At 30.9% G+C, this 12,105-nt stretch overlaps 1 protein-coding gene across 1 annotated transcript; it reads right to left on the bottom strand.

Moving 5' to 3' along the window:
- Window positions 1–1,492: 1,492 nt before the first annotated feature.
- On the bottom strand, window positions 1,493–9,337 carry LOC123295225 (dihydropyrimidine dehydrogenase [NADP(+)]). Its single transcript, XM_044876485.1, has 10 exons — window positions 9,174–9,337; window positions 6,919–7,029; window positions 6,690–6,863; window positions 5,606–6,626; window positions 4,654–5,045; window positions 4,431–4,595; window positions 3,535–4,245; window positions 2,637–2,867; window positions 2,408–2,565; window positions 1,493–1,665 (listed from the first exon to the last, which is right to left on the bottom strand). Exons 1-10 carry the CDS (start codon window positions 9,219–9,221, stop codon window positions 1,578–1,580), a joined length of 3,099 nt encoding a protein of 1,032 aa, XP_044732420.1. The 5' UTR covers window positions 9,222–9,337; the 3' UTR covers window positions 1,493–1,577.
- Between the last annotated feature and the right edge of the window lie 2,768 nt (window positions 9,338–12,105).

Below are 12,105 nucleotides of genomic sequence, written 5' to 3'. Positions count from 1 at the left end.
AATCACTGTCTATAATAATATTATATATTGAATATTACTTAATCAAACAAATTATTTCTTATAACAATTTACATGTGATTAAGTGATCTTCATATAATATTTGATAGATTATTTATATTAAATATTTGTTAACAATTATGTCTAAATAGCTTTATTAATTGTTTAACAAGATGTCAAATGATTTTATTAAAAAATTATTGTGTAAAAATTATATGTTTGGTATTTTTTTAAATATTCATTATTTTATTTTCTTAGTGTTTGAAAATAGACAATGAATAAGCTGGTGGAACAAATCAATGTAAACCTGATATGGGTACTGGGTCACAGGGACAGTCCAGGAATTTGTGAAGCCGACGAGCTTGCTAGAAATGGCTCGAGGCTGTCGAGCACAAGCACCATTAGGCATCCGAAAGTTCCCTTTGCGAACTGCAATCTGCTTTTGTGGTACTGAAAGACAATTTTATCGGAGTACAATTATAAGCGTTCCGAAGAACTGATTCCACTTCAAAGGGCCACAATAAGCAAAATCGTTACAGTTATTACAAGCCACTAGTCAGACACACCGAACGATTGGGCCTACCAGTGTATCATGGCTATTTCAGGAGCTATCACAGTGAGGAGTAGGTGAAACGATATCTCATCTTCTCTGTCACAAAACAACTCTTGCCATGAGAAGATTGACTCATTTGAGCCAGCCTTTCTTTGATGACCTCTCCGATCCGAAGTCCAAATGGTTCATGGAGTAATATTCAGAGATGGGTTAATCTATTTTTTGGCAATAAAAGTTATAATTCAGAATTGAATAAAGTTGAGACGAGTCGAGGAAAATGGAAACCCACAGTTGTAACTGAAGCCAAGTTCCAAAAATAATTGCCAGAATAAGAAATTAGGTAAGTAAACTCTTTTATATTATGTCCTGTATTTTTTTGAAAAACAGAATAATAATAAATTTGTATTCGAAAGAAATAATGACGAACTTGTAACGGACAATTAATAGCCTATTGTTGTTGTATCTATTATGTTTACATGGTTACATGTTTTTTAATAAATTTAGAATTCGGTTAATTAATTTATACTTTCAGAATTCTGTTTATTTATCCGCATTTTTAGATTTCAGCATTTCGGTCGTAGGAACAAGCTATGCAAAAATTTCGGAAAAAAAATTATGTTGAAATAATATTTCTCTTGCATTTTTTGGGACAAATTCTGTTAAAAATTGAAAGTCTTTTGAAATTTTGCAAAGCTCAGGGCTTTCAGTTTCGATGTTTTTCTCTATGAAAAACAATGCCAATATTTGATAAAATCACGTCAATAATGATATTATTTTGATCACGATAGGAAATATTACAGACTATTACAGTGTAGTAATATGTTAAAAATAAATAAATACGCCTTCATCGATAACTTAAGATGATGCGGTACGTTAATATTTGCGAAATTACTCTAGAGAAGAATGATTAATATAGTAATAAAACATAAAAAAAAATTGGGATTATTGAATTTTATTTAAAATATTTTTTGCGATCTTTATAATAATGCAGTTTTGTTAAATTTATACAATTTTATTAATTCACCTATTATTGACTTTTAAGTGGATGCACTGGGTGGATGTCAGAAACAGGCAGCCCGCGTTTTAGTACATGCGGTATTGATTTTGGCACCATTCTGTAATAAAAAAAAACTTATAGTATGTTGACTTTGGGGAAAGGAAAATATTATGTAAAATAAAATCTTAATATGCCATATTTCTTAAAACAATAACTGTATACGTTAATAGGCGGATTAAAATAATTATTGTAAATTATTAGCTTAGTACTTAAAGAGGTATTTTTTTATTTGTCCTTTTGTATTTTTCGATAATCGTAATTCGATAATCGGGGATGAAATTATAAAATGGAAAGTCTTTTTTTATTTTTTAATATAATTATTATATAATCTGGCCGCTGTTTGTCAAATTATGTTTTGTGCATAATCTATTCAATTTCTGAGTTGAGCTAATCTATTTGATCTCATGATTACCAAACAACAATATGTTATGTTTTAAATTTCGAAATTTCAGATATTTCATCTTTTTTGTCAGATGGTCACCTTAGAAATGGCCGAAGCATCTGCTAGCCAATTCATTAAATGTTGTATTAGACGCCACGGCTGAATATCATTCAGGCCGCTAGTTGAAAGGCGCCGTTTTAGTAAAAAGGCTAGGTTGTTAAATGAACGGATAATTATGATAATCGGTTGCGACATATATACCAATAGAGGGCTTACTAAGCCAAACCAGTCTAACCGCCATGATAACTTTATATAATCGAAATATGCGTTTATAATAACGAAATTATTGGTATTGTCAAGAATTAGAACAAATTAGTTCTTACTTGATAGTTATGACAATTATTAGAGTTTTACTTACGTTATACAATCAATAATTGGACAAACTGAAACACACATTGTACATCCTGTACAATCGTCAGTCACATGGGGAATATGAGTGTCTTTATCGAACGTAATAGCTTGATAACCAGAATCATTACATGCCATATAACATTTTCCACAGTTAATGCACATATCCTACAAGTAAAAATGAATTTAAAATTTAAAAAGAATTTAATTTAATGTCTCTGTTTAAATTTTTTACATACATCATCAATTAATGCTACAACTTGTTCCTTGTTGTTTAACTTTTGATATGCACCAATAAGTGGTAAAGATTTTCCAATCATATCTGAAATTTTTGGTACCTTTAAATTTCTTGTACCATTAGTTGTTAGTCCATTTTGATCTTTATTTTGTTCCAATAATTTCTTTTCTTTATTTTTCTTAGCGATTAATTCGTCGCGAATAGTTTTGTAAGGTCCAAAATGAGGTAAAGCCTGAAAGAGATAATTTTAAAAATATTATGATATATTGGTTATGAATATAAAATATAATGCGCGGATCCAGATATGACAAGTTTCTGATATATTGATAGAAATTATTCTGAAATCGCCCTCAGTATACAATTTTAGGTGAAAACTTGGAAAGCAGACATCCAAACATACCCTCGATTTTTGAATTTGGGTCATAATTATTCTAGAATATGAATTTTATCTGAATTGAAGTAAAAAAACGTTTTCTCGATTTTTTGCAATTGTCTAAAATCGTATACATATAAAAAAACTTGTATTTCGGAGCTATTCTGGAAGCTGCTCTTTGAAAAATCGAAATAAACACAAAAATTTTTGCTTCAAAATTTGATGAAGTAATATAAAGGTTGATTTTAATCTAAAAAATTAAAAAATCGGGTTAATTTAGCAACTGGAGGAGTAATTTTTAAGATATTGCCCAAATTTCTATAGGTATAGGTATTTCAGAGTGGTTTTGGTGATATGCCGAATAACATCCATCAAGATTCATGAAATTGCCGTTTTTCATTTCTAACTATTGGCTGATATTCTGAAAGTGGGACGAAAATGTTTGAGTCTACTCCATACAAGCCATGTGCTTTCCTAAGCACTTTGAAATCTCTTATTAAAGTGGAATAAAAGGTTTTACGTGTACCTTTCCATTTTCACCTTTAATTCTTTCTACCGGTTTGCCTAATTGATGTTTTATCGTAGGGGGAGATTGTCCATCCCATCCATCTAGTCGATTCTGTAAATATAATAATGCTTTTAATCCTGTACAATAATCTTCAATTAATGTGAAATCTTGATTTTGAACAGCGCTACAAATTTGAACAGCACTTGCACCACACATTATAAATTGCATACCAACGTCTGCCGAATCAATACCGCCGATACCCAGAATTGGAAATCCAGGGAATGTATTTGCTATAGCAGAAACATTTCGTAAACCAACTGGGCGTGTGGCATTACCACTTAAACCACCATAAGTTGTCCGTTTATCATGACCCACACCCGGCCAGGGTTTTCCATCACCCTTTATTAGATTCAATCCACTAATTGTATTAATCGTTGATACTCCGGAAGCATTGCCTTCGTAAGCTGCTCTGGCTATAGACACTACATCAGTTATATTCGGTGTTAATTTTACGAAAAATGGTATTTTTACAGCTTCCCTAACCCATATTGAAACTTCTTTTACTAATTCTTCTTTTTGCCCTACCGCTAAACCCATTCCTTTTTCACCCATACCATGAGGGCAAGATAAATTTAACTCAAGTGCATCAGCACCCGCTGCTTCGGCCATTTTTGTTATTTTAACCCAATCATCTTTATCGAAACAGCACATGACACTGGCGATTATTACCTAAAAGTAGCAATCAGTATAATACATGAAAGTAGATTAAAGGGTGGTTGCAGGATGATATAGGCTAAAATCCTGGTCATAAACGAGGAAGCTAGGGTAATAAATAAAAAAGGCAAACCAATAGGAAATTCATTCAAATAATCATTTTAAATATATTTAAAAAACACTGCAGAACTAGTACTTACTTTGGTTGGAAAATCTTGTTTTAATTCTTTTATACTTTCACACCAATATTTTGCACATTTTTCAGAGATTAATTCTATATTCAAAAATGATGATTGTTGCGGTCCATAAACATGGCCAGCAGTTTGTCCACGTACTATCCTAGGTGAAACATTTGTTACTAAATCCTGTAATAAAAAACAAATTTAATCCAAGTTGTTACAAAATATAACTTTAAAAAATAACCTTATCCAAACCAAAAGTTTTCGTGACAACAAAACCCCATCCTTGTTCAAATGCACGTCGTATCATTGCTGAGCTTGTTGTTGGAGGTGCTGATGCTAAACCAAATGGATTTTCAAAATGTATGCCACAAATATCTACTGATAAATCAACTTCGTCAATCTCAGTATAAAACCCTGGTAAAGCGGGTGGAGTGTCTTTTGGCAAATTTTCTAAATAACAATGAATATTCCACGCTGCAGTTTTACCATCATTTACAGATTCAACGGTAGTTTGTGTAATTCCAGAAAGATCACCTCCACAAAATACAGCATCATGTGAAGTACGCATGTTTAAAACATCGATTTTGGGTAAATTATATTCGGTAAGTTCCAACGGTTTAAATGCGTCGATTACTGGAAAGGAAATATTTGCAAGGTAAGTATAACATCAATATAAGCAGCTAGTTGTCTTGCAAATGGTATCATGATCTTACATTGTTTTATTAGTGGAAGAAGTTAGCAGACAAAACATGATATATTATAGGTATCAAGGAAGCAGGCAAGACAATAAGGTTAATACTAAATTTTGATATACAAGATCTTGGATTTTCCCTCTTGATCTATGGGTCGAGAGAAACATTAACTTTCTATGGAAGAATGAAATCACTTATAGTCACATGTAAATCTCGGAACGATTCACTTTTTAACGAGACAGAAGTAAACCAAAGGAAAACGGATTTCTTAAAAGGCTTATTCGTTTTCTACATAGATTCGAAATTCTGCCACATCCTCTAAATAGTACCTACTATTCTTAATGATTAAATTTCAGCAGGGATCGAATAATTTAGTAAATTAAAATGGAGGGAGGACATACACCTTTGATCTTCCTAAATCAATTCATCACTGATTATTTTCATGTGACGAAGCAAAAAAACATTAACTGAATACTATTTTTTATTAAAATTTAAAATTACCATCTTTATCATTTAAGGAAGAACCAAAAGCAGAAATTACAAAGTTTGTTTTTAATGTTGAGAGTTGTTCTGTGTCTGTAATCCATGTGCCATCCTCTTTTTGTTCAGTTCTTCCAAAAGTTACGCTACAAATTTGACCAGACTCATTCGTATTTACTTTTATTGGAGTCAAAAATCCGACTAATTCACATTTCTCTTCAATGGCTACTTCAACTTCTTCAGGTACTGCTCGTATATTTGTGAATCCTCTTCGAAATACAACAAATACTTTTCTAGCACCACATCGTAAGGCGGAAGTTGCACAATCAAATGCTGTATCTCCTGCACCCAAAACTATCACAGTACCATTTAATTTTGGTAAAGTTGGTTGTGATTGTTTGCAAAGGCATAAACTAGGTTTACTAGCTTCTGATACAGTTGGTAAGAAACTTTTACTGGTGTAATACCCCATTTCTGGAGTTAATCCTTCAAAAACTTTTTGTGTTGTAGGTTCTGGTAAACCAATACCAATAAAAATGGCTTTAGCGCCATCATTTAAGTGCTTTTGTATTGTATTTCCGTTTTTGGCTGACAATGCATAATTAGTTTTGATGGTTACGCCTAAATCTTGTACTAAGCTAATTTCAAAATTTACAACAGATATCGGTAAACGGTATTGAGGAATTTCTGATGCGCTTAAACCTCCAAGGTATGGTCGTTTTTCATGAATCGTGATGTTATTGTACCCTAAACGCCCCAAAAATGTAGCACATGACAACGAAGCGGGTCCACAACCAAATAAATCAATTTTAGCGTCGGCATTCTTTAACGGTTTCAAATTTGGTTGTCTTATTTGTCTGATTCCCATTTTTGAAAATATTTCTGTAGCAAATTGTTGTAATCCACCGATGTTGATTGGGCCTTCTTCTGAAGCTTGTAGGTTACATCCCCCAACACAAAGATCACTCGTTGGGCACACCATTCCACAAGTTATTCCCAAAGGATTATCAGAGAAAATTTTTTTGGCCGCTCCATAATAATTCTACGAGAAAAATTATGAAAGTTAAGAAAAATATTCAAATTATTGTATTAAAATTTTGCATACCCTATTAGCTATGCTCGTTATGAACGATTTGATATCCAATTGAGTAGGGCATGATTTTTGGCATGGAGCATCTGCACATTTCAAACATCGAGCAGCTTCTCTTAAAGCTCCTCTTTCACTAAGAGTTGTTGGTTTTACATCGGAAAAATCATTTTCATACACACTTGGACATTTCTAAAAAGAAAAAATATTGAATTTCGTATCATATAAAAACTGAAACAAAACGTACTGCACAAGTTTTGGGAATATTCCTCTTCCAATGTTTTTTTATAATTTTAGTCTCAGCTGTAGGACGAACAGTAGCCTTGTCCGAAACTCGAGGATTCAGTTGTAGTAAATTCTGAAAATTAAAATAAAACTTTTAGTTCAAAATGGTTAATTTGTTAGGTATAAATCCATTTTTAACTATCTTGACAAAAAAGAGGACTTTTGACAAAAAAGCGGAGAGGTGTTATAATTTTAAAGCATTTGTGTATCAATTGGGGCCATTATTGTGCATGGCCCATTGTATATTTCTTGCTTTTTGAAGGTTTGGTGTTTCATGACAAAGTTTCTCACTTTCATTTACAATATTCATTGTTGCGCAGTATATCCAAGATTATATAAAACATTAAACAGATCCCAATAAGAAATTGTATTTCTTGTCGAATTCTGAAATTTATAAAATCTAGTTGAGTTAGAAAGTGACGAAATATTAAGAGTAAGATAAATAGTAAGAGTTGCAAAGACAGTTGGGGGTGAAAGATGAAAAGGAAACTGGAAAAAAATTTCTCCAAAACTCAGAGAGGACAAGGAATTATGTAATCAAAATATCAAAATTTTTTCTCATTTTGAGGAAAACTGACGTTTTTAAAGTAAAATAGATTCAAAAACAAATGGTGAGTGGGATACCACGCTCACATTATCACGTGTCGAGTGGGAACTGTTTTCACGAATGTTCTTTTTACCCGCGATCCAGAGAACTTTATTAAAACGAATTGCTTACCTACATATTTTAAAATATCTCAATCGTCTAATCTTTTTAGAATCTTTTATACGGAGATTAAATTCAACCTATTATATCTGCATAGAATTTCTAAACACTGTATTTATCGATGTGTTATCGATAAATTGAAATATTGATTGCTTCAGATTTTGTAAGAAAATTTTAAATATTTAAAAAAAATAAAACAATAACCTTTAACCCTTTTATAAAAGTGGGTAATTTATAACATTTTTTTGGTATTTTAGATTTCTTATCTATTATATTAATTAAGTAATAAAGAAATAACATAAAAAATTGATATACAATAATATTATCAAAATTAATTTTATAATTTGATAAGTTAAATAATTTATGGATTGAAGGTTTTAGAATCAATTATAATAATAAACTGTTTGAACTGATTATATACTATTACAATAGCTTTTATTATAAAGTACTTCAAAATTTTTATCAAAATGAATACAAATCAGGGGTTAAATTACTAACGAGAAAATTAGTAAATTGTCAAAAATTATAAGTATGTACTTTTCGCGGTCATCGTATTTTCGCATATTCTAGAAAAGCTCAAATAGTCAAATACGCATTATTATAATCAAATTAATAAATTAAGTGCGAGTCGATCCCGCGTAACTGAGGGTTCCGTACCGCTGTAACATAATATGGTCTACTTTGAATTAATTTATCAAAGGGGGGGGGGGGGCCTCGTAGGATTTTTGTCATTTTTGTTTTTCAATAAAATAACAAAAAAACCAAATAAACAAAGAAAACTGAATTTCTCCAATGAATCAAAAACAAAATCAGAATACTCGCATGCAAAAATTCGTCTAATTTGTTGGTTTTTTTTTTTTGTTTTTCGGTTTGTAAAATATTGATTCAGCTCTTTTTTTTGAAATGCGGGCTGTTTTGGGGGGGTCATGACCCCTGTGCCCCCCCCCCCCTTAGATCCGCGTCTGATGAAAAGGTCTATTAATTATTAATCAGAAACTATACACGGAAGCCAGTAAATACAATAATTAAATTGCAATGAATACATTAAAGTAAAATTGCAATATAGTCGCAGAAACAAAACACTAAAAAGGATCAAAGTTCGAAAAAATTTAACGTAAGTCGGATTTGAATGCGGTTTTCGGCATATCGACTTACTTCAAATTCAAATTTTCGAACTTAGCATTGCATCGTTCTTGCGATTCATAACTAAAAATATAAAAATATGAATTTTAAAAATTTGTCTCCAATTTTTTATTTTTCAAAATAATCATAGGGTATATATGGTGTTTGTCAGGTAAAAACCATGGGGCGGTATACGCCGTTTGTCGTAGTATACCCTCCATTAGAGCCCTGATGGCTACTCTCCTTGAGATTTCTTATAAAAAATTTCATTGTTATCACTATTTCTTAGAAATCAATCAATTTATGCATATTTTAAAATTAAATAGATTCAAAAATCATAATAAATTAACAACTATAAGTAAAAAAATATCAAACAAAGAAGAAATTACCTCAATATCGGGTAAAACAGCACTTAATTTTGGATTGTAAGTCGACATTATTTTAATGTATTATAATTACACTGATTATGAACACATTAAATTTATTATTAACTAAAACGTAGTTTTTATTAAAATTAAATTGACTATTAAATGTTATGTTAGCAATTCACAAACGTATATCAATGAATAACTAATAATTTTTATGTTAATCAATTTAGAAACAATTTGAATAAATTGAAGGGGGGTTATCTGTAGTAAACTGTATGGCGTACATCAATAGAAAAAATAATTTTTTTTCTATTTTCTATACGTCTCTAGCAACAACAATAAGAGACAGTTATCTTAAATTGATTCAAAAAAAATTGATAAAAATTTAAGTTATTTTAGTAGATTATTGTTTTTAATAATTATGTAAGAAACCACTCGTTTAAAGTGTTCAAAAGTATTTATCTTTGTTTCATGTTTATCCAATATTATACATATATAGGATATGATTAATAAGTTGTCTAATTATCCCCCTATTTGCCTATAAAAGAGATTAATGACTTCTGATCATTGGCGACTGTCTGTAAATAAATGATCTATAAGGTCGTAGGTAAATTCATCGAGCTTTAAAAAGGATATAAAATTAAGTATTCTATAGTTATAGTCCTTAAGATGAGATGATACATTTATTGATTGCACTGAATAAAATTTTTACCTTTAACAGTCGAAAGAAAAGCCTCAGTAAGGTTTATTTAGAGAAAAAATAGTTGTGAAAAGTAATTTTCATTTCAAAACATATAAGATTCCAAAATTATTTTAATGTTGAGAAAACCTGGCGATGATGAGATAAAAGTCGAGAAAATAATAAACAGACAATTTTATGTGAACATCAAAAATAAAAGTGCATCTCAAAATAATTTTAGTTCACCTGTACAAACCATTTCCTTTATTTATATTTATGAAAATTTATTCACACATAAATTAAAAATTTCAAACAGAATCTAGAAACGTGTGTTGTATTAAGCATATTTAAAAGTTAAATATTACTACGGAACTTAATGGTCTCTATTTATAACCCTTGAAACAAAAAATGGAGTATTATAAGTTATAACGCTATGTGTGTGTGTGTCTGTCTGTCTGTCTGTGGCGCCTAAACGAATGAACCGATTTTAATTTTTTAGTTTCGTTTGAAAGGTAATTTAATGGAGAGTGTTCTTAGATATGTTTCGCACCTGAAAAAATTGTCGGAGGTTTTTAAATTTTGTTAATTTTACTAATATAAACAGAGACGGAGTAAATCCATTTAATAAGTTGATACGCACATATGTAATAGCTTCCGGAAATTCAAAGTCAGATTTAAAAAGTAGTACAACTCTAACTTAAAGCCTAATTTAGACAAGAGGGCTTGTTCTAGCTCAGATCCAATCCAGTCCGAACTCTTACTTCAACCTGGATCAATCTAGCATTACCCATTCACGCAGTATATATTCTAATCTCAACAATAGTCTGTGTGTAGACTTGGTTTATTTTATGTTGGACCTTACAAACAAAGAGAATAAATAATATTACATATGTATATATGTGATATTACCTTATTTCTTCTTTGTTTGAAGGTCCAACATAAAATGAATATATCATAGTAGTCTATCATAGTAGATCGATTTCGGTGTCCATTCGGTCAGATTTGCTTGCCGAATGATTCGCCATAAAAATCATTGTTCATCTTTGTGCTCGTGAAAGTTTTTGATACACCGATCAAAAATTAGGGTATTGAGGGTTCAGAAATTTTTGTTAATCTTGATTAATCTCTTAATCAAGTAAAAAGTGCCTGAGTTTTAGATAAATATAAATTTAGAAGTCTGTGATATTTAAATATACTAAGATAAAAGATATTAACCTCCGGACTATATTCGTTATAACAGGGCAATAAAGCGTGCGAGATATAATTTAAAATTTTTAACAATTGCATGCAATTTTTTCCATTTGTCCTTGAAGAGATAATAAAATTGTTACATTTGCCAACAGTATATAGCACATCCTATATGTTCTTTTTGTCTCGGTGTGGTACAATAAGTGTAAATAAACAATGAAAGCGCTATTAAATATAGAATTTACTTTTCTACAGCTCTATTTACAATTTAATAGTAGATTAGTCAGTTTAATAGTATTGTAGTGGTATACAGATTGAGAGATAGGGTATGACAACCTGATTGTAAAGGAAAATAATGTTGATAGTATCTGCTGGTCCTTGGAGTGCAATCGCATGATGATAAAAAATTTGTTACTGCCGCCTTTTCAGGGCCGGATTAACAAGTAGGCAGAATAGGCAGTTGCCTGGGGCCCCCAATTTTAGGGGGCCCCCAAAAAATGAAAAAGCCTTCTAAAATTTTATTACAAACCAAAAATTCTAGAGAGTGAAAGGAAATATAATCAGAACTGAAAATAAATTTTACTCAAATAAATAAAACTCAATTGGCCGCATTCAAAAGGCGACGACCGACGAACTAGACAAAGTTCCTAAAAAGGACATTTCCGACTACTTTGCCAAAACTTATAGTCATTTGTATAAGATTCTAATGGAAGATCAATTAGTCGAAGTATTTCCTAACACAGAAATAGCTCTTCGGATTTTTTTAACATTAATGATCACAAATTGTTCTGCCGAACGATCCTTCTCGCAATTAAAAAAAAAATCGAGGCGGCCTTTTTGTTTTTTATAAAAAACGTTCCATAATTTTGGACGATTATAAATAGCGGCCGTACCACCTCCAATATGCGGTGATTGCTTTACACATGTCCCTTATGCCAAAATGCTTCATTTAGTCTACTCTATCCCTTTTATTGGCCATTTACAAAAACACCCGGTATGGTATAGATATAGATAGAGTGTATTAAATGTATACAAAAATATACATTAATGTAATACATATTGCCTTCACTGTTTAAGAAATAATAT

The sequence above is a fragment of the Chrysoperla carnea genome, chromosome 3, assembly GCF_905475395.1.
Source record: "Chrysoperla carnea chromosome 3, inChrCarn1.1, whole genome shotgun sequence".
NCBI classification, from domain to species: Eukaryota; Metazoa; Arthropoda; class Insecta; order Neuroptera; family Chrysopidae; genus Chrysoperla; species Chrysoperla carnea.
The sequence above is the reverse complement of the archived record's forward strand: the minus strand, read 5'-3'. Positions and strand labels throughout refer to the sequence as shown.